The sequence below is a fragment of the Corella eumyota genome, chromosome 2 (assembly GCF_963082875.1).
Source record: "Corella eumyota chromosome 2, kaCorEumy4.1, whole genome shotgun sequence".
In the NCBI taxonomy this organism is placed as follows: Eukaryota; Metazoa; Chordata; class Ascidiacea; order Phlebobranchia; family Corellidae; genus Corella; species Corella eumyota.
The window spans coordinates 10,782,420-10,805,247 of NC_137491.1; the positions used below are offsets into that span (position 1 = coordinate 10,782,420).

Consider the following 22,828-nt stretch of genomic DNA (forward strand, 5'->3'; position numbering starts at 1 on the left):
TATTCCATTACATTTTGAATTTGTACAATACCATTGAGGTTGCTCTTGTATTTTGCCGTTGTTACGTAAATACCCGAAGAATAAACAGTTGTATTTAGTCCGGTAATCAACCTTATGCGTAAATTTTCTTCAAAGTGGTAAAATACATAATACAAGTACAAATAAACTTCGGTATTGTAGTCACAGTTACGACCTAACATTTAACCGCACATACACAAGGCTTAAATAATTTGATAAGAGTTCCGGTTTTAATTATAGTCAGCGTATCAAGTTGCCTAGATATAAATCCTATGTGTTTACGTGCGACCAATTGCAGAACACTTATATACCGAAAAACGAAAGTAAATCTGACACAACCGTTTTTTTATTTATATTTATGTATATAGTATATTTACTGCGCATCAAAACAACTATAAAAAAGGAGGTCGACTGAAAATGAGGGAATGGAAATTGAAGGAACGGAAAATGAAGGAACGGAAAATGAAGGAACCGGAAAATGAATGAACGGAAAATGAAGGAACCGGAAAATAAAGGAACGGAAAATGAAGGAACCGGAAAATGAAGGAACGGAAAATGAAGGAAACGGAAAATGAAGGAACCGGAAAATGAAGGAAAGCAAAAAAGGAGAGGGCGGAATCTTAAATACTAAAACGCGGAAACACCATTGACTGTTTATTTAAGATTACTGTCATTTATTCAAGAACTATAATGAGTTAATTTTTATTACCCCAGCATACCCTAACTCTCTTCTATAAAATGCCCGTTTATTTCTAAAATAATATTGACTTAAATACAAATAAACAGTCAACGGAATTTTCGCGTTTTATTTTTTTAGGATTCCGCCTCTCCTTTTTTCACTTTCCTTCAATTTCCGTTCCTTCATTTTCCGTTCCTTCATTTTTCGGTTCCTTCATTTTCCGTTCCTTCATTTTTCGGTTCCTTTATTTTCCGTTTCTTCATTTTCCGGTTCCTTCATTTTCCGTTCCTTCATTTTTCGGTTCCTTCATTTTCCGTTCCTTCATTTTCCGGTTCCTTCATTTTCCGGTTCCTTCATTTTCCGTTCCTTCAATTTCCGTTCCTTCATTTTCCATTCCCTCAAATTCCGCGTCCCCTAAAAAAAGTTGTAATACTTAAAATCGTTTGTTGCCAATTCAAGTTAATTTTTTTGTAGGTAAACTGGTTCAGCTTAATATATGCCGGCCATCGCAGCGGACTACGAGCTAAAAGGTTTCGTATTTAAGCCGCGCCAATACCATCATTTTTGTAATATAGGTTACTTCGAGCCAGTATCGAGTTGCCTGTGGCAGTTTTGGGTAATTTTTTATAATTGCCAGTTCATACCGTTTATAGCGCCTTATTTAAGGGCGCTACAGCATGAGATCAGTGGGGATTGAACCTACGATCTCATGTGTGGTGTTGCAAGAGTTCTTACCACTACACCACGCTGCCGGTATAATATAATATTAGCCCTTAAGCTTGGCTTTTACGAAAATCTGAACCATGTCCCAACAGCACACTTTTCCACAATAAAATTACCGAAATCTATCACAATAAGGTGTTACGAAAAAAATAGTTTACTTTACACATGGTTAACAGCTCCTTAGCTCCACCACGCGACCTCAAATTTTATCGTTAACATAAATTAAGTGGCGGAAAATATCCAAATTACAAATCGACTTTTTTAAATATCTTTGATGTCGGAAAAAGCCGTTCCAATTTTACAATTTTACTTAAGAGCGCCACAACGTAAAAGCACTTGGGATTGAACCAATAACCTAATGTTCTGAAGCAAAGTGTTCTTACCACTACACCACGTTGACGGTCTAAACAAATCGTATTGTATAAACTCCATTTAAAAATAACCTTATTGTTATTTCTCCTTTAAATCAAACATGTATTTTTAATTTTAAAATCGTTTCGTTACGTCATTACGCAAAACATTTTTTTCACGCACGCCTGATTATGCGTAAATTTTTCTATTTGGGTAATAAAGTAGCCCACGCTTTGTAACATTCCAGCTACATAACCTATAGTTAAACATTTTTAACAGTGATGATAAAGAAATTAAATAACAACTTATTATACGGATAGAGACTGTTAATATAAAAAATGTAATATTAAAGATTATATTTTTTTTAAAGATAAAAGTTAGGTTGTTTATAGAAATCACCATATTCTTTTTTGCGGTCTGTTCATCAATAAACCTACATCGCTAGTTAAGTCATTATGACGTCAGCACATCGAGGCCGCACCTATTCATATTTGTGTGTTCTGTTATGACGTCACAACATACACAAAAGCCGCCCGTACCATTATCATAGCTTTTCCGTGCGAATAAAATAGGCGTAGCGTTCAGTGGTGTAAATATAAAAGCAAGTACCTGAATAAAGAATTCATTTCGGTTTCTGTTTAGGAATCTAGAGTTATGTAAATTATAGTCGAATAATAAAAATATGCTGTTTGAATTGGGCTTCTAGTTGTACTAAAAAGTTTTATAGATGTTTGTTTTAGGTTTATTGTGTACCGCATCTAAATTGTTGTTTTACGACGTTGACCTGGTAAAATAGAAATTAGTGTACGATTTATTTGTTGTTGCATGATAGATGATAGCTATCTTAGGTCAAAAACTTTACCTTATAATAATCTCATGCACGACGAAGGAAAAACCGCATAGTTAACATAATTACAGTATTTACCGATTTGACGAGGCTGCTTATTTTAAAGCTTTGTTACGGCCTGCCCACTTCTCTTTACGGCTCTCATCGTTACTGACTGGGTTATAATAATGTAAGGTTTATTTTTGAAACTCGATACGGTGTACAGAAGCTCAATAAAGTATAATTGCGTTTATAAAAACCTTCGGGGTACAGAAACACCGGTATTGGATTATAGGACAGTCAATTTAGCAGTAACAGTAATACAATTCAGTTATGTTAGCATAATATTAGTCAGCAGCTTTTAAAATTTCTTTACTTCAGCAAACCAGTTTTGAATACTAAAGCAAATGTTAAAAGATTAAACACTAAATAGTATAGTATATAGTATTTAATATGCAATTATTTATTTTAGATTACAATATAATAGAAAACCTATACAAAGCTTTGCGTGCCGTTTTAATAACTTAACGTCACTTCCGTTTCAATCACAATGACGTGCGATCAAGAAACATCACTTGTATGTCACCAGCACGTTGAAAGTTTACTGATGTGGCCCGAATCACACAGCACTTACCATCTCCAGGAATTCCAATTTAGCCTTAACCCTCCCCAGCAAGGATTGGACAAAACCGAACACGCTGACTATTACAAATCTGGGTTGGTTAGGACTAGAAAGCTGGAAAAAATAAGGTACAAGCAAGAAGCCAAGCTAACGTCTTACCAGGTTGGAAAAACCTCGACCGGACAAACGTACAAGTCAACCCTGAACTTAACTATCGAAAGGTTAGGCGATAACGTTCAAGTACAGGATGGCAATTACAAGCGAGGCTTGGAAGTTAAACATAATTAGACATATTGTGGTTTCAATCGATCCCGTTAATTGATTTAAACTGGGGATATGAGATGTAACAAGTCATGTAATCGTACATATATACCTTTTCTGCCCACATATAGTTGTTTTATATATATTGCCATCTTCAATTTAACACAAATGTGAAACTTATTAGTTATATAAAGCTCAGGAACATTGTTACTTAAAAAATATTCTTAAACTTATGATAATGGTGAAACTTGTCACATGTATTTATCGTTTTTTACTGTTTATTACATTATAATATATTTTGTTACAAAGCAAATACGATAACACAAAAACGCCCTTGTAATTAAATTCAGATTTACAATCTAGTTACTTAAATTCACCCCAAACTTAAACAAAGATAAAACATGATTTTCAATGTCAGTATAAATTTTTAAATTTCAAATTAAAAGCAATATTGCAGATTTTAATTTCTGTTTGATATTTTTTATGCTTGATAATAGTTGGCTGTTGTTTAATAAACAACGTAATGCTCATCAATACGTCAGCAATTAATTAGTTTAATATGCCAATTGCCCTGTAATAGCAATTTACTAAAACAAAAAAGTGCTTGTAACACATATACGTCATGTAAATTAATAATAATATAAGGTTTGTAAAAAACACAGAAATGAGCGTATTTGTCATTGCTAAATTTTTTCTTATTTTACAAATTAAGAATTATATAGAGAAAATTATTTGATTAATTTTTTGAATTAACAAGCAGTTTTAAAACATTGCAAAGGATATGCAAAGCAATACAATAACTACAAATAAACATGTGTATAAACCTAATTATAGAACAAACACATAAACAATATCTTATTAACGACGTTTAAAATCAAATGACTCTCTAAAATGCTATCATAATAATAATCTAAACACTTATTTAAATTTAGTTGTTAAATAAACATTTTACAGTAAACTAAAATAAGCTGAGTAATACCACATAAACTTTGAGATAAGGGAGAACTGGTAATAAACTAAAGCCAACTTTTAAAAAAGCGAAACAAATATTACCTAATCTATCTTTAAACTAAATTCGTTCACCATATCCACCTAAACCTTCGTAAGTACAACAAGTGCAGAACTTCCATATAACAAGAACGATAATTGCAATAAGAATGAGGACACCAATAACAACACCAATAATGATTCCAGTTATTCCAGTACCTATATAAAGATAAACTATTAAGTTTGGCATATAAGCTTAGATATTAAAATAAATGTATTTACTTATGTAAATTATTAAACGTTATATATGTATTCAACTAAAATATGTTTGGTTTACCAAAGTTCAAAAAGTTAGTATTTATCTTTTAGTTTTATTTATTTTTTTTTTCTTTATATATTTTTTATTTTTAAATGATTAGGTACAATACTTTTATTAAAAATTTGCATCCCAATTTTAATCAAAATTGCAGATTTTAAACCATAATTGAAAACTAGTTTGACTGGCCATTTTTGGTGCCAAACTATTATTAATTAATGTACTTGAGAATAAACCCTTGTAAAAGAAAATTATTTTTTACCCGATGCAATCTCTGGTTCTCTTGCAACGACAAATGTGCCGTCCCATTCAGTCTCGAAACTGACAAACCATCCAGAATAGGTTACGTCAGTTATTTCCATCCAACTTGAATTTCCACGTGGTGAATGATACACGTGAACCTTTTTTTCATTCAACTTTGTGAGGCGGATTTTTATTGTAACCGGTTCTTGTAATTCCTAACAACAATTTAAAAGAATATATTCACAGCAAGAATAATACCATTTTTAAATAATAATACAGTCTCTAATAATGAGGATTATGTTAAAAAAAGGTACTCATGTGGTATGATACCGAGCAAAAATTATTCAATACTTGTTTTAAAAGTAGTTTTTACAATAAGTTAATTTAAATTTAAAGGTTTTTTACAAATTTTACCTCATCAATCCAAAGGTGTATTATGCTACTTATAAAGTCGGTATATCTTGGTGGATTAATCCAATACCGTGGAGGGGTAGGCCAATAATTTTCCGCTGTGATCACCCCTACTTCGACATAGGTTGTACAACGAAGGGCATCCTCAGGAACTGTAATGTTAACAGTGGGCCTGCAGAGAAAAAACGTGAAAATATGATGTAATGCAACATTATTATGATAAGTATTATTAAAAAAAAGGTAATTAAATATTGGAAATATTAAACTTTTAGCGTACGTCTATAAACAAACTAATTGTTCCTTGTTTATTTACTAAATACTTATCACAATTGCACTTCTACAAAAGTTACCTACAATAAAAATAAAAAAATTATATTTTAACATACCCAAGATTTAAAACAGCTCCATCTTCTCCAATGTACATTTGTAAGTATTCATCATATACCACCAATGTTGCTTTCTGACTACGTTCGCCAAATTTAGTATTATGGGTGCAAAAGTAATTGAATGCCCCGCTATTAGTGACCTTTTGAAGCCTATTGTTGTAATAAAATTTACCTAAGACAAAAAATTTGACCAGTTAAAGTGTTGTTCAGGTTTCGTTAGATAGTCTAATGTAAATGCAATAACAAAGTTGTTTACCTGTTACTTTGGCTAAAGAATCTAAATCTTTCATTCCAGCAAATGAGGATTTCTCTAAGTCCGAAGGATAAATTGCATTTAGATAACCATGTACGTTTCCAGGACCAGTCTATTCAAATGTAAAAAAACAAATTACTTTTATATATATACAGTCTACAATCAACTTAATATAAAATAAACAATAAATTAAAACAAACAGGATTACTTAGGCAAGGAAATACTAATTTTGTTAGACGCGTGAATATAATTTGTATGCATAAGTTCTGGTTAATACGGAAATTTAGTTCCGCTATAAACAACATACTATAAAAGGAAAATTATATTTTATAATAACGCCTCACAAACTGTTGATAATTAATTAGTTGATATCCTAACAATACTTACAATGGGTAGGAACTAATGGTCTACCTTTTGTCTTTTTTAGCATAATAAAATGACCTATTAAATTATAACTACATCCTGTTTGTATTTAACACCGACGCACCATAATAAAGTTTGAATTTTAATTTTTACTGGTATTAAAAAAGTATCAAAACGCACATTAAAACTTACTATATTTCGTAGCAAAATGGCATTGTGTCTGTCAGTTTTGTCAGGTCCTTGCCATCCCTCTGCAACGGGATTATCATCAATAGGATTGTTATTTGATCCTGTCCACTGAAAATGAGTATGTGAGCCCTTTTCCATTTTCGCATGGTTCGGGGTGAAATCATATTCTACACCAGGGTAAACCTGGTAAAAGATAAATAAAACATTTTTAGAGTCCTACATTTTTGACACAACATTCACAAGAGGGTTACATTTTGTAAAAAATTATTCACTATATAAAATCAAAAAATAAATCTAAATTGAAAAAAAAATCTAAACAGCAAATCTTTTTCCCCAAAAAATGCCAAATCTTACCTGTACAATATTTCCACGCTTGCCTCGAACCTGAATGTTTGTAATTTGAACATCGTCTTCTACATTAGATGGTCTTGGTTTAATGGAAAATCGATGACTCCTTAAAAAAATTTTTTTTAAAAACTAACTCTATTTCTCATGTGCAAAGATTGCTTATTTTAAATTAAAAAGCATTTGCTAAATTAAATCACAAAATATTAAATTCCTTAAAAAAATAAAAAAGAATAAAATCAATTAAATATTAAGGCTCAACTGTTAAAAATATGAAACGTAACAAAATGTTTTAAATTTAAATTTATATTATCAATTTTAAGGTTTAAAAATTTAAAGTTTAAGATTAGCATTTATACCTATCCTGAAATGTTCTTCCAAACTGAGCAGTGTTGATGGCAAGTTGAAGTTTTAACTTAACTAAACCAAACACATCAAATATTGGGTTACCGGCAAATGTTTCTATTTCGGGAAAGTCCCTCTTAAAATCTCCCGTAGAAATGTTATATCTATAATAAATTGATTTCACATTAAGTTGAGCTTATCTGAGACTGAGATAATTAGCTATTATTCCAACCTCATTCGAAGTGCACACTTGTCTTCGTTGACGTTGTCCGGTACTGTCCAAATAAAACTGGCCATCTGACCGCCAATCGTGTTGCCGTGATGATTGTCACGTGACCATCTTGATTTTATACACACGGGAGGGTCAATTCCAAATGACTCCCGTTTTGTCCAAACCCCCAATTGTTTCTTATTGGGCAAGGGTTTTGAGTAGTGTATAGAATTTTAATTTAAAATTTGCAGTTTTGTTTATTTTAAGTACATACTTAATATAATAAAATATTATTTAAGAAAAAAATCTCTAAAATCATACCCCATGGAGTTTAAATTGTTCACATTCCACCCTTGTAATAGGAATTAATTGACTCCCTAATACATAGTTTACCACCTGTAAATCAAGGCTATTAGTTAGCGAGCATTGATGTAAAATAAACATAAACTGCTATAAAGCGAGTTGGAAGATATATTTCGTTATTTGGGGTAAATTAATTAAAGCGTTTTATAAACAAAAGCGTTTAAAAAACATATAAAAATAAATTAAGAACATTTGAATTTTATCCCTAATTTAAACCTAAATGTTATAAACAAAATAAATAATTTTTTTAGCAAATCAAAATATATCCAATTAATCGATCTAAGCGTTAAATAAATTACTCTAAAAAAAGCGCATCTTCCACCTGTTTTAAAGCGTTTAATAGCTTTACCTACTCTATGCTTTAAAGCTATAATTGCTATTTAGGCAGTAAACGCCATAACAAGACATTAAGTAATTTTTAAAACTGAACATATATACAAATTAATAAAGAAATTGATAAAAATAAGTTATTCCATAATAGTTAAATCATAAACTACATAATGTTTTGTTACTTTGCAATAGTACTTGTCCTTCACATTTTGACTTTCACGTTGGTACATTTCGCATCTACTACAATCATTTGTCAAAACTGCAATGTCCTGAATAATATAAAAACTCCAGTCAATAAGTTATGCAAATACCAATAACATGTAGCAAAAATAAAAAATTTAACCCATAGCCAATATAAGCTTATGTAACATAGATGTTTCGTCATGCGTCGGTGGCTCCTGACACCTGATATTCCGTTATATGCCCTAGTAGATTTAATTGATAACCTTTTCTGGATTCCTTGCCCTAAACCTGATTGAAGCGTTTACTGTTGTATGTGGCGCTTACCAAAAGTAGTGCTGATTTGGGTGCGGTTAGGTGTAGTTGTGTTGTTTTTATACTGTTTTATTACTCTTATGTTCTTATTGCAAGTTTTTATCGAATATTAAAAGTTAGCCAACTTGGTTTTTACGGTGGACCGTTAAAGCGGGATATCCTAAGCTTTACTAAATTAGGGAGATCGTCTCGTCCTAATAAACAGTTAAGAGTGAGGGATGATACAATTAGGACCTTTTTTATATCGCCACCTAAACGTTAGGGTAAATTACGAGACGATCAAACTTTCCTTGTAACACTTACATATTTGTTTAAGAAAAAAAATGTGTTATAACAAACTTTTGTTTTGAGTTCGCTGGTTTTCAATAAACATAAAAACAAATATAGATTTACCTTCCATTCAGAATAGTGCCAGTATGGATAATAATCCCTTTCTTCAGGGCATTCAAAACCACGACGGGTGCCAGCATTATTCTGACGAGTATTGGTCGCTTTTAGAGCCAATAATTTCTGCAGTAAAACATGTAAAGCCAATAATTAAAATTGTTATTTTATAAAATTTATCATAATAAAAAATAAAAAAATAAAAGCCATTTAAAATTAGAAAATATTTAGTCGCATTAAAATATACGGTCAGAACAAAATTAAAATAACACAAACCGTTTTTTGCATACATAAACCTACGACCCTATTTTGTAAACTTACGATGCTTAGCAAATTTTACTATAAACATACAACAATTAATTAGTCTTACTTGGTCACCAAGAAACAGGTTGTTTCTTTTACGGTGTTTGCAGTGTTGGTAATGGTAAAAATCTTCGTGCATGCCGTATTTATTGTCAGTATTGCTTGCTAGAGAATCAGGAATAATAGGATTGAGATTTCCCACCGACTTTCCGTCTCTCAAATTTTCGGAGCACATGTATTGGATAATAATCTCACAGTGGTTATTTTCATCACCACAAGAATGTTGGTTGGTCCTAAAAAAGAACTATTAAAGGCTACGAATTAAAGTGCTTTAACTTTACAATTATTTTACCTTCACAATAGCGTTATTCTTTAAAAAGGTAATTTAATTTTTAACCTACTTTACTATTTGATAAATAGTGTGTAGAAAAAAATTACAAACTGCAAAATTTAAAAAACCTTTAATAGCGACATTTAAATTTGTGTTCAGTTAACATAAACGCACATTTAATAAGATTAGTCAATATAAAAGTTCACCAACCATTCAATTTTAATTTTTGAACCTCCGTAAAACGTCATTACATCGTTAGTGTTTCCGTAGCCGGAGTTGTAGCCCCCTCTTTCGTTATTTTGTGAGTCAAAGAGGCGGTTGGCATTATTTCTATCCCTGACGTCTTCATTCAAGCGGTTATTGCTTCCCCTTTAAACAAAATATATAAAAATTTCATTTTATGTTTATTTGCAACGCACAATTGAACCAAACATTTATAAGCATTTGTTTAAAGCAAGCGCGTGGGTTTTTTAATCATATCTTTCTTACCTTAAACTGTGCAAATATAAATCTGCAGACGCAAAGCAAATTAACGTTAAACCTATTAAAATAGATTTCTTCATCCTAATCGAAATGCATTTACCTTAAACAACAATGACTAAACTTTTAAAAACCCACTTTACACTAAAAACAAAATAAATTGTAATATACAAATCAATGTCCTATAAGTGCAACTAATATGACAAAGTAAAACACTTTGGTTAAAACAATGCGCAGTGTAGTAAGAACCTCATATTTTTTTCTATTGGAGGAAGTCACTGTTTTAAGTAAAATTCTAAAGCCTGACAATTGGAATCCATCATCACCTGGAAGGAAACAGAATTGATTTTATATACTACCTTAACCTATAATATTTTAACCCATTATAAGAATAGTCGGAAACTTGTCAAATGAACAAAAAAAATTATCCATAACCCGTATTAAATTTATCAACTAAATTGGAATATGGCTTACATTTTGTTTTGTGCTAACATATAGGTAAGCTGCAGGAATAAGTCAGGTTAACAATTAAAAACAATAGTTTTAAAATTAATTTAAACTTTGTCTGAATTGATCAAGGTATTTAATAAAAAATGAAAGGGTTGGTTTTGGTAGTTTTCTTTGTTTGTGTGTTAAAGCACATTTCATGCCACATTTATCTTCATAATATGCGAGGTTGCAACAACAGATTAAAAGAAAAAACTGCGACTAGAACTAATAAGTACCGACTCTTTGATTCCCAGGTAATTAGTATAATATCCTAATTGATAACTTAGATTAAGTATTGTTTTTGCGTTTTGTATTGCATTCATTTTCTTGCCTACCTCAGAAACAGCAATTAATAAAAGTATGAAAAAAAATTAATAAGAACAATAAGATAACAAAATGTGGTAAATGTATTCTTTATAGAACAACGAAAGGGGTGGGTACAATCATGGAGTTCATACAAATAAAGATGGAAGTACCCAATATGCAATGGTGACCTGATTTTTAATATTTAAAAAGCAAATTAGCGTTAACATCAATTCATAGTCCTTAATATACATGCAAAAAAGGAGCAAAAATAAATGTATAAAACCAACATATCGACAAGCTAATAACCACTGCTTTTTTAAACGAGCATTTTTTTAGGACTACTTTCAAAGCGGGCAGGTTGGTAGTTCTGAATTGACATTGGAATGGACAAATGAGCACGGTTGCGGAGTTAACAACTTTGGTCAAAAAACACACTGCAATTTTGTGTTGCAGTTTATGTGTCACGATGCAGATTATAATGGTTAGTCTGAATGATATGCTAGTTTTTTAATGATTTTACCTAACGGCCTCGCCTTTATCCGGTACTAAAGGAAGTCACAAAAAACGTTTTTTTTTTATAAAGTATTGTCTCAGCCCATCAAACTAAATAAAATAAGTGGACTGCTGGCATTCTAACACAATAATACTCAACATGAATTTATATTTAACAAAAGATCAACTACATTCTATTCGAAATGGAATAAACTCGAATACCCAAGACGAAAACAACGTTGACAAAGATCGAGGTTACCACGAATCCATAAAATCATATACAGCTTGTGCACAAAGAGATAGAAATAGTGGTATGTTAAGTACCGTTTTAATATTCTACATTAAATATTCTAAAAATTACAAAAAAGCTTTATATGCAAACAAAAAAAATAACGGGTAGTTTTTTTGTTTTAACAGGACTCTACCATGCTGGAGTGAATGTTGGTAAAAATGCAAAAAACACACGGCAGAACCCGGATGGAACCCGTTATGGTTACGAGTGCCCAGAAGAAAGGGATTATTATCCGTACTGGCATCCAACCGAATGGAAAGACATTGCTGTATTGGTAAATGACCAAAGTTTATGTAGGTAAGTTATAGTACTGTGATGCAAAAATCAAAGTTTATATTTCACCTACCGGTATACACTTAACATCGATGGTTGTTTTCTTGTAGTTGGTACACAAATACAAGTTTTAACAATCAAACTTACGGGCAGTGTGTCACCAATTCTGGTGGCTCATATATGTACGGGGAGTCGGCAAATAATCAAAACGATTGCGAGAATAACAATGGGGAATGGATGGAGTTTCACAGCTATCTGGAACTTGCTGAAAATTACAGAAGTAAGGGAAGTGTAAGTATTAAAAAAATTGTAGAAAAATTACGTTTTATAGAAATTTCAGTATTTATACCTATTTAGTACTACCCGAAATAATCGTGTAATTTAATAGTATTAAATAAAATATTACACTGATCTATTAATGTTGATTTAAATTGATTTATTTTAGTGTTTAAGCAACAACGACAAAGATAGCAACATAGAGTACATGTGGGGCTATCCCTACGATCGAAAAAAGATAATCAACAAACAAAAAATCGACACAGCTTGCTTTGTGAAAATGCCTAAGTTGGATTGCAGGGTATACCTAAACAATGTTTATCGCATTAGTAAGTCTCTTTGTGGTATTAAAGTTTTTTAATAGTAAAATAATTGTCGCTAGGTAGCGGGTTGGACACGCGTCAACCATCTTGGTAACGACCCAACAGGAGTACCACTACGGTATATGTGGAAGATACCGCATTTTCCAAGCGGGAACAAACAACAATGCGTTTTTCGCATTAGGTAAAAGTAAATGACTTGTTGGCATATGAATATTAAAATGTTATTACCAATGCATTTTAAAAAGAAAAGGCTTAGGCTATATAAACAAATGACTGTCCAACCCTAAATCATCTTAAAAACGTAAAATTAATTCTAACTATGTTTTTATAGATACAACATATCCACATACGGCAATGATTACAATTCAAAAAGCCCTGGCTAGTAAGTTAAATTACTGAAATTTAAAACATAACCTTAAGAATGTTTTGGCAATCAAAGTTTTGAGCAACGTGCTGACTGCAAATAACTTTACCATGAACAAAATTAAGTTTAAAATAAACTAACTTTGTTGTACAGCAATACTTACAAAATTGAGGAAAATCCTACTGTTTATGTTGGTAAACGAGTTGATCTCCCATTAACCCTGAATCCAAAGTTCGTCGGAAGAACGTTCCAGGATCGAAGTCACGTGTTTCTGTTGAGTCCAAGACCCAACGGTTAAGTATTTAAAAAAAAATCTAATTAAAAAATGTCTTAGGTTTGCTACTGAATGTGTAACATCATAACATAAGACTGTAGTAATTTAATTGTGTTTGGATTTTTCTCAATATAAAACAATGTCAAGTTAAAATATATTTTGTTTTAGAAATCAAAGACAACGTGCGGTTGATCAATTTAAACGTGCGTGGTAAAAGAGGCAACATCGTTCAGAACTTTCCATCTGTGGAATACGATTTTATTCCAACAAGATTAAACATCTATTCAGACGACTACGTTCACTTCCAATGGACTGGCTCGAACACCCATGACAACGGTAAAAACTTTTTGTGTATTCTTAATGTAGCAAGAAACACTTTTTACTTAGTTTAAACGGATATTTGATATAGTTGTGGTATAGCACAGAATAGATGATACTAAGTAATACACACTAGGAAACAATACAAATTAGATTTATTGCAGGGGTTTCCGTTTATTTAAAGTTAAAATAAACTGCATGAGTAATATAAACATCCTTTACAAACTAGAACTATATACAGTGTTCCTAATTATACCATGCGTTAAAAAAATTAATCTTCACCTATCCCCCTTCAAAAAACCTTCCTTTTGAACATTTAATTAGTTTACTTTAAAACAATTTTTAAGAAGCACCTGGGGGAGATGGTCAAACCGGAGATGCGGGAGAAGGATTAGATGGAACAGACAGGAACAATATTGTTGAGTTAGACCATCCATCCAAAAATATTCCGATTACATATAAACAAACCAAGATGTTTAAAAGTAACCAAATATTGATCTGTACAAAAAAATCTTACAACAAAAGCCCCCTTTTTTAAACAAACTCGGAGATTTTTTACCTAAAACTGTATCATGTTTGTGATTTTGTTTTTCATGTAGATAGCGAAGTCATATGGAGTAGCCTAGGAATTTACGGTTCGTCCCGTGAACAAAAAGTTAAAAATGCTGCAATACAACTAGCGTCGTCAGGATACTACACGTAAAAAAAAACTTAAATTTTTGTTAGATTGTATAATAACTATAAAGAAAATCTGTGTAATTGATTTAAAGTTTAAAAGTAGTTCGTGGTCCTTAAACGAACTTTTTCAGTTTACGGATTTAGTTTTTTAAAAGACATTTAAGTAATACAAAGTCTCAAATCAAACCTTTATTATTACTTGGCTCGGTTATCGGCTATAAATTCATTAATTCCGTCTGTGAAAACATTATTTGGTTTAGATGCGAACATGCTAAGGATTGTGGGGAAGGAGAATCAGTGGAGAAAAAATTGGCCAGCCTCCAAAACCAATTAGATAATGCAACCCCCACTTTCGCTGGCTTGGTTATGAAATTTTCAAAGGGCAGGTACTACTATATGTGTAGCCGAAACAACAATTTTAGCAATCGGAGTCAAAAAGGTCACATCATAGTAACGGATCGAAAATAAAGTTCCTCAAAATAGGATTCACTCTAACTTATGCTTACATAATTATACTCCATATATTAGTGGTTAACGAAAATTTATAAAGACAAAAAAAATTGTGAAATTGGATAAAAGTTATATATTAAATATTTAAAACACTTTAAAATTTGATTGCGAAAATTATATCACATTTGTCTATATTATAATGTAAGTTTTTCAGAGTTAAAAAATTTGTTATGATATTTACCAAGCCGTATAAATCATTATAAAAAAAATTAATATTGTTTTGAATAATTATTATATTAATTTTGTTATTGTTTTAATGTGATGTGGTTATTTTCTATATATAAATATATTAATATTGTAATAATTTAATGCACTGCTTATGTTTTAAAAATTGTAAATAAATGTATCATTACCCAGAAATTACCTTTGGTATTAATACAGAGCGTGAAGTAACAAAAAATTTTAACTACTTATGTACTGAAGGTATTTGGTCATAATATTAGGAATCGTTATAGTGTTGAAGTTGTATTTTTAAGCTCTCATTAATCTGTAGTGCGCCGCTAAATGGCAATAAACATTTTGTTCGCAGTAATCATAAACTTAAATACTTGCACACTTTTATGAATACGCTGAAACAACGAAATTCTTTCTTAAACAATAAAACAAAATTCTAGGTAGACAGAGTAAAGTATACGCTGGTATATTATAAAAATTTGCAGTACAAACTTTTGTTTGCAATGTCGATATACGTATATTCAAATGCATCTACGATGCTCTAAAAATACTTTACAAATTCTTATATGAATACAAAACCGATAAATTTTTTACAGAAATTACGAAAATTCTATTTTAGTCCCAATACCATAACAACTCGTTTAAAAATCAATTTTTCTATATCGGATAACGCTAATACGACACTTACCGGTTTTTAATGTTCGAATTACTTTGTCAAATGTTGCGATAAACTTATAGTGTGTATATAGTTAAGGTGACGTTTTGAGCCCTAGCCAGAGGCCTCGGAATATAGGTAATGTCTCGACTTGGAACGGAGCTATCAATTTTTTTTCGATGAAAAAACTTCATCACTAAGTTGATTTAGATTCGCGCTAGTAATATCTTGCCCGTTGGGCGCGTTTTTTTCTCTGATGCCCATAAACCGATCGCTTATATTTAACGACAGGTAGAGGTGCTAACTGGTACTTAATTGGGTGCATTTTTCGCGATTCGAAAGCAAAACTATAGCGGATCTGCAGAAGGGTGGACGTCAGCATTGACAATCGATAATAAATTTCATGTGCGAGTTATTCAGAAAAAAAAGCAACGCGCTGAAAAAAAATTTGCTGGTCTTGGCAAAACTTAAAATTGCGTTAACAGAAACGCAAAAAATAACCGTTACTAAATTTTTTCTACTCATTGTAAAAATGTATTTATATTAAAATTTGTTTAATTATGGTAAAGGTAAAAATCACAAAAAAATTTAGCAAAAAAACAGATGTAACGGTAGGCTTAAGTTAATTTAAAATAATCAATTAAAGTCATTAGGCAGACGATATAAATAGAAAGGGTAAATGATATGTTTAATAAATAATAACGTGAGAATATAAATTTAATTTCGTTTTAACACAGCAATTATAAGCTGTTTTTAAGATAAATGTATAGAAAATGTCGACAATTACAACAATTTATATTATGTAAACCACCATACGATTAAATGGTGTTCGTGATAATAAAGAGGAATACTAATAAGTATATAAGCAAATTAAATCAAATTCAATTGTCACTTATTGAACTTTGCAAATTGAATAATTTAAACTTTTAAAATAATGTATTTTTAAATCATAACAAGGTTTGCTTAGGTTAATATTTCGATATACAAATAATTTTGAAAACCCAAAATAATAGTTTTATACCTATAGGTAAAACATTACTAAAGTTAAAAAATAAATTAAGTTAAAATTAAATTAAAAATATATTTTATAATTCGCTAGAAGCAAAACAAAACAGATTTTGATTAATAAATTGATTTTCAAATAACGCAATCAGCAATTTATAATTGCACCGTGCTAATTAAGTGTTTCAAGTAACGACATGCGCAATACGCAATTAGGTAAGTTGCGTATAATTCGGCGTGACCAGGTTACAATAAGAAGACTTCCGACTGGGTGGAACAAAAACAAACATAACCCAAATATCACCCATATAATTTTAACTTTTTACGTGTAAAAAAACAAAAAAATATTTAAAACTTTTGATAAATGTTATTCTATAGTTTTGTTATTTTTTAAGCTAATAAGATTATATTTTATAACATGCATTTAATTAAATGCATTAAACCACGTATAAATTACACGTAACAACCATCAGCAAGCCGCCTTCTAACACGCCACGTGTTCATAACCAAGCCATTTATAATTACAAACCAATTCGGATATTGTTTTATCGTCAGCCTATTTACGGTCGACAAATTGATACACGCATCAGCATAATATTTATCACCCTAGGCTGTTGTTATGAGTGTGATTTTATATAAGATTAGTAATGAGCGACGGAGTTAAGGTATTTCTCCACGAGGTCGTGATTGCACAGACAGCTTCAACGTGTATGCACAACTTAGATTAGTATTACGGTTTAGTTGTGAGAACAGTTTTCTAGAAACGTTAATTTAAAAAGCAAAGGTATGGGAAAAACATATCTAAATAACCATAAAGAAAAATAGACAGCACTAATTTACAATTTGTCCAAGAGTAAAGTTTGACGTTCACAAAAAATGACAAATCATAAATTTTACAACAGATTTGCAGGCGACATTCAGGCGAAAAATGCAAATTTGTGTTAATTTATGGTTGTTAAGTCTCCTTTTTGCGTCTGTGCTTGCAAAAGAGGAAAAAGCCATCAACAACAACAGGCCTGTAGAAAAACTAAATCAACCGCTAGTTAAAGAAGAAGTTACTAGAATTGCCTTAATCGGGAGACACAGAAACAAAAAGGCTGAAAACTTTATTAAAACTGTGTCCAATTCAATTGAACTTTTGCCACGAATCGGGGATGACATGCCCATGTTTCCTAATTATGTTCAATTAATACAAAACAAGACTCGAGGGGTGGATATAAATGACCGGGGAAAAATTGTTAAAGTCGCCGAACTTGACGACGAACTAGTCCGGATACTCACTCAGCCACAAATGACTAGAAGGTACAGAATAACGACCGTTATGTTTCCTTGTTAAACAAAATTGCTAATTAACTGCATTTTATAGCTTAAACTTTGTTATTCCAACTAAGTAGTCAATTAAAGTTGCGATAACAGAATTTGCAAGGCAATATTACACATTAGTATAAAACTTGACATGTTTTTTTATATTTGTTCTTTTATAGACAATAAGTAATAAACTATTATACAGCCATTATAAATAACAAAACAATAACACTTTTGCAAATAAACAATTTCTTATACCTTGTCGGAGGTTTTTTAGTTCCCTTTAACATTGTAGTCATATCATTTACCTAAATTAATGCATTTACAGAGTTGCAACTCCAAGAAATGTAACATGCAACAGAACTGAAGAATACAGATGTAGAGTACCAATCAATATTCCCTACAATGGATTCTGTCGTTATTTATTTTATACTACACCATGCATTAAGTAAGTTACTATTTTTATTAAGTAATTTTGACTAAGAATCCTAAAGTTTAAACAACATGAGATAAGATAAGAAACGAAACATCATTAAAATATTTGAGAAATTTGCTTTCAACAAACACATACACAGAGTGGCCTAATCCACATCTGTTTGGTAAAATTTTAGAAATTATTTGACTAAATGTTAATGCTAAAAATATTTTATTTATTATTTTTTAGCTGTTGTTATTCTATTTAACTCTTTAATTTTTACTAAGATATCGTCAAGAGTTCCGCGAAACCTGTACGCGAACTATCGAAGAATGTTGTCCAGGGTATTCCGTGGGCTCAAGTGGATATTGCGAAAGCGCAGGTAGATGTAAAATTTAATCGTTAATAATAAAGTTTAAATAAAATTTTCACTAGCAAAATACACCTGCTAAAAGTCTTGTCAATTTAAAATTGCACAACAGTCAATTTTTCTTAAAACTTTAAATTCTTATTTAATAAAACAAATGAATAATTATAATCATTCCAAGTTCGCATAAAAATTTAATAATCTACTTTTGTACACAATTTAAAAGAAAATTTAAACAGTCAAAAAATAAATAAAACAACTAATTTATATCGATTTTTTGTGTGTTTGTGTTTTTAAAAGAATCCGGCTGCGGAGGACCGCGAATTTTAACAAACATGAATGGAATAATATCAACTCCAAAATACCCAAACTTGTACCCGGAGCGATCCCGGTGCAAATGGAATATCCGGGCACCGCCCGGTTGGAAAGTCGTTCTTAAATTTATGGACATTGATTTAGAAGATCCAATGTTTGTAATTTTTGAAAATTTATTGTAATATTTTAACGATTTTATTTATTAATGAAGTTTTTTAGTTAGATTTAGTAATTACTTTACATTTTTATAGTGCTGCCTGTGACTTAGGCGCCGGTACTTGCTTTAACTTATGCCAGTTTGACTGGATAAGTATTAAGGACAGATCAAACGGCCAGACTAAAAATGTATGCGGTGAATTACTACCATCCTCCGAATATATTAACAATGGCGATACTGAAATCGAATTTTCGTCAGACGGTTCTTTTTCGGGAAGAGGCTTTAAGTTAGCGTATAGCGTTGTTACAGGTAAATTTTTATCTCTTTTTTATTAAATTTTTTTTAAATCTTATTAACTTTTTAAAACTGACATTTTTGTTTTGAAAAATAAAGTGATTGGGATTTGTAAATTTAACGCATAATTGGACTGATAATAAAATTATAATACTGGATTAGCATTTTAATTGTTTAAGTTATAAATAAAACAAAATACAAAATGAACTTTACATATAAGTATAACCTTCAATATTCGTATATTTACACAAATTAAATTGTTATCAGCATTTTAAAACAATGTTCTATTTTTGGTATGTTTTAAAACACTATTCTGTAGTAAAGAGTGGCGAATAAAAAAAAGTTTTTACCTTTGACCTAGTAGGTGTGTTACTTATGTTTTAGATGCTGCAATGAAGCCCCAGACTTGCAACAACGGCAAACTTTTCACGTTGTGTCCGCGTCGTTGCGCCCTCGTGTGTGAGATGATTATGCCAGATATATTTGGAGAATGGAACATCTGTATTAAAAGTGCGGTAGGAGTTGGTTAAAGTATAAAATCTCGCAAAATAACAACAAATCAAGCACTATAATTATTTGTTAATACTACGAAATAGTAATATACAATTAAGTTTAAAGTTACAACATTTGTTTTGTTTAATGTATATGTTACTATGTGGTTATTTTCATTTTTAGACGACAATTCACGGAGCGAGGAAGTAGAGCATTCAACCATAATGGACCTAACTTGTCAACCTGGTTGCGAATGCCCTCCAGATCGTCCCGTTTGGCTGTTTAATAGATGTGTTAAAATTGAATCATGTACCAGTAAGCTATTATTAAACACTGTTCAAATTAAACCTAGGTTGTACAGTTTATGTAACTAACAAAAATTTTATTTTTTCAAGGGTCGAAGTTTAAGTGTGGAGTACCAATTCCCAAACCTACACCGAAAATTGTTGGTAAACTGGTAAACTTTGTATGTGCTATACACAATATATAACAAACATAAAAATAATGATAACAGGCCAGTCTGGGAAGTAGGGCAGTTTTCGACGAGATCTTGTGCGTGCAAGTGTAAAAATTGGCGTGACTGCGCGTGCACGCATACCAAAATTTTCGGTCTACGCGTGATTTATGTTAGCGTATTTACCTTTAACTTTGTATTTACTTTTAAAGCCAGGCGTGCAAAACGCCAATTTCAAGCGTGCATTTTTTTTAACTAAAAAAAGGTCTTGTGCGTGCACGCTGCCCTACTTTCCAGACTAGATAACAGGCATAACAAAACAATGCAATTTTACCTTTGCTTAATTAAGCCTTTTAGTAACCCTTAAAACAAAAACAAATAAAGAATTGAATACGTACTATATCACCATAGGCGGAAGAACATCAACTGATGGTGCGTATCCATGGATGGTTCAAATAACAACCAACGATCTACATTCAGACTGCGGAGGAACACTGATTTGTTCGGATTGGTTAATCACAGCCGCGCATTGCTTTCTCGACAAGGCCACGTGGTCAATGTAAGTTTAAGTGACAACCTATGTCTTATTTTATTTTTATTTCTTATAATTATGTAACAAAATAATAATAGCCTTAGAAATGCCTGAAAAACAAATTTGATTGACTCTGTAAATACTATATTATCCTTTAAATTTAATTAGTTTAAATCCTATTTCCATTACAACTATAATGTCTGTGACAGGAGTATTTAAAAATTGCGAAAAAATGTAAAAGCAGACGTTATTACGTCATAAAAAACGCCGTTACGCCAAAGATTTTGCACAAAGCGAAAAAGTTTAGCCCGAGTGATTGCGTAAGATCTTCTGTTTTAAAAAATATCTCCTAAAACAAAATTTAACCTTTAAACTTTATGCCTGAACTGATATGAGTTGCACATAAAGATAATATAGTCAAAATGTATTTAATAAAATGTAATTTATTGGCTGTAAGTTATGCTTTTTTAGGCCTGAAACAATCAACCTGCAAATGTATTGGTTTCACCTGGGAAAATATTGGAAATTTGATCAGGAAGATAATAGAATCGTTCAGGTACCCATATTTATTTATAAAAGTGTTGTATTTACTCTGCTAATAGACCAGGAATTTATTTCAGAGGCTGATTTAAAAAAATTCAACTTAAAAAATACTTTAATCATTTAGTCATTTCGCGCAACTCGAATTATAATTCATCCTGAGTACAACTTTGCAAACGACCTTAACGACATTGCTTTGATTCAAATCACCGACTCAATCCGAAACTTTGGTCACGTGAGACCAGCCTGTCTTCCTAACCCGCTTAACGCGGCTGTGAATTCAGAGTTTTTGATGAACTTAACCCACGGTTTTCCGGGCGTAGGCGATTCTTGTGTGGTTACAGGATGGGGTGTTACTCGGGGTAAGAAATATATTGCATAATTGTCATAAAATACATTTTGCAAAGATTATGTTTGACTACATTTAAAAACTCGTAAAAAAAGCTTTGCAAGCAATATAACAATTCTGATAAAATGATAACAGTCATAAACCATGGAAACTTCCCTTGTATATCACTGTCATGATTTGCATAATACTATCATTTTATGTATCATGAAAGTACTATCATATTATGCAAGGGTTTGTATGGCATCTTATTTGTTATCAAAAGGATAACAAGCAAGTGAACCTTTATAGCAGCGTACCCTTTACAAACCACTGCTTTTGATTAGTCTTCTAAATGCTTCGTAATGTTTCAACGTCACAAACAGCTATCCATAAGTACGTGCAAAAAGACTAACCGTTTTTAAGTTTTTCCTTTTTGTAGATCGAGGTCCATCAGCAAATATGTTAAAGGAACTCGACATGCCAGTTAAACCTGAAGCCCAGTGCAAATATCATGAGTTTGTATGGAGAAAAATTATTTGTGCTGGTGGTGTTTTAAATGAAGATTCCTGCAAGGTACATAAATACAAACATGTTATTGGCCAGTTGTTTAAAAATTCACTTCTATTATTAGTAAAGATGGTCATCCATAACAGTTTAGATCTAGAGTCCAGACCCTTTACGCCACGCAGGAAAGGAGTCCAATCTAGAGTGCTAACCACTCTTGCCCAGTATTTTTACAATTTAATACTGTAAATGTAATTTAGAATTTTATGGTAAAATACTTAAATAAACTATTCTTGTGTAACAGGGAGACAGTGGAGGCCCATTTCTTTGCAATCGGGAGGGACGCTGGTATTTAGACGGTATAACCAGTTTCGGGGACGATTGTGGGACCGGAAAACCGGGAGGTTACACCCGGGTCACAAATTACATTCCCTGGATTCGATCTTACGTGGGAAACGAATGCGGAAGACCACGATAACTATTT

General features: G+C 31.5%; 3 protein-coding genes across 4 annotated transcripts; 2 read left to right on the forward strand and 1 right to left on the reverse strand.

The window, feature by feature from the left end:
* Positions 1-3,762: 3,762 nt before the first annotated feature.
* On the reverse strand, positions 3,763-20,980 carry LOC145741741 (protein DD3-3-like). 2 transcript variants are annotated; one of them, XM_082559385.1, is made up of 16 exons: positions 20,839-20,980; positions 19,845-19,993; positions 9,946-10,104; positions 9,472-9,697; positions 9,111-9,227; positions 8,405-8,491; positions 7,851-7,925; positions 7,551-7,726; positions 7,333-7,482; positions 6,983-7,082; positions 6,632-6,811; positions 6,080-6,188; positions 5,824-5,995; positions 5,441-5,609; positions 5,046-5,241; positions 3,763-4,686 (listed from the first exon to the last, which is right to left on the reverse strand). In XM_082559385.1, the coding sequence occupies exons 3-16, from the start codon at positions 9,981-9,983 to the stop codon at positions 4,550-4,552; spliced, it is 1,932 nt and encodes a 643-aa protein (XP_082415511.1). In that variant the 5' UTR covers positions 9,984-10,104; positions 19,845-19,993; positions 20,839-20,980; the 3' UTR covers positions 3,763-4,549. The 2 variants fall into 2 exon arrangements, with proteins under 2 accessions (XP_082415511.1, XP_082415510.1); XM_082559384.1 differs by lacking the exons at positions 19,845-19,993; positions 20,839-20,980 and adding an exon at positions 10,225-11,291.
* Positions 10,809-14,768, forward strand: LOC145742380 (protein DD3-3-like). Its single transcript, XM_082560159.1, has 14 exons — positions 10,809-10,958; positions 11,125-11,193; positions 11,347-11,491; positions 11,685-11,813; positions 11,920-12,091; positions 12,178-12,358; positions 12,513-12,644; positions 12,726-12,847; positions 12,998-13,048; positions 13,184-13,323; positions 13,473-13,640; positions 13,970-14,104; positions 14,222-14,321; positions 14,561-14,768. The coding sequence occupies exons 1-14, from the start codon at positions 10,809-10,811 to the stop codon at positions 14,766-14,768; spliced, it is 1,902 nt and encodes a 633-aa protein (XP_082416285.1).
* Positions 17,878-22,822, forward strand: LOC145742381 (enteropeptidase-like). Its single transcript, XM_082560160.1, has 13 exons — positions 17,878-17,943; positions 18,275-18,394; positions 18,649-18,743; positions 19,029-19,197; positions 19,295-19,509; positions 19,879-20,004; positions 20,170-20,301; positions 20,382-20,435; positions 20,852-20,999; positions 21,444-21,528; positions 21,640-21,874; positions 22,280-22,413; positions 22,649-22,822. The coding sequence occupies exons 1-13, from the start codon at positions 17,933-17,935 to the stop codon at positions 22,820-22,822; spliced, it is 1,698 nt and encodes a 565-aa protein (XP_082416286.1). The 5' UTR covers positions 17,878-17,932.
* The last annotated feature ends 6 nt before the right edge of the window (positions 22,823-22,828 follow it).

Bases quoted from the DNA above. Each gene is read 5' to 3' on its own strand.
- LOC145741741 (XM_082559384.1), bottom strand. From the start codon at position 10,298: ATGAAGAAATCTATTTTAATAGGTTTAACGTTAATTTGCTTTGCGTCT. The intron at 5,610-5,823 runs GTATGTTAAAAT...TTTTCTCTGCAG, and splicing joins GGAGCTGTTTTAAATCTTGG to GCCCACTGTTAACATTACAG. The intron at 4,687-5,045 runs GTAAAAAATAAT...ATCTTTATATAG, and splicing joins AGAACCAGAGATTGCATCGG to GTACTGGAATAACTGGAATC.
- LOC145742380 (XM_082560159.1), top strand. From the start codon at position 10,809: ATGAAAGGGTTGGTTTTGGTAGTTTTCTTTGTTTGTGTGTTAAAGCAC. The intron at 12,645-12,725 runs GTATACCTAAAC...AATTGTCGCTAG, and splicing joins TGCCTAAGTTGGATTGCAGG to GTAGCGGGTTGGACACGCGT. The intron at 12,848-12,997 runs GTAAAAGTAAAT...ATGTTTTTATAG, and splicing joins CAATGCGTTTTTCGCATTAG to ATACAACATATCCACATACG.
- LOC145742381 (XM_082560160.1), top strand. The intron at 20,436-20,851 runs GTAAACTGGTAA...ATATCACCATAG, and splicing joins ACCTACACCGAAAATTGTTG to GCGGAAGAACATCAACTGAT. The intron at 21,875-22,279 runs GTAAGAAATATA...TCCTTTTTGTAG, and splicing joins AGGATGGGGTGTTACTCGGG to ATCGAGGTCCATCAGCAAAT.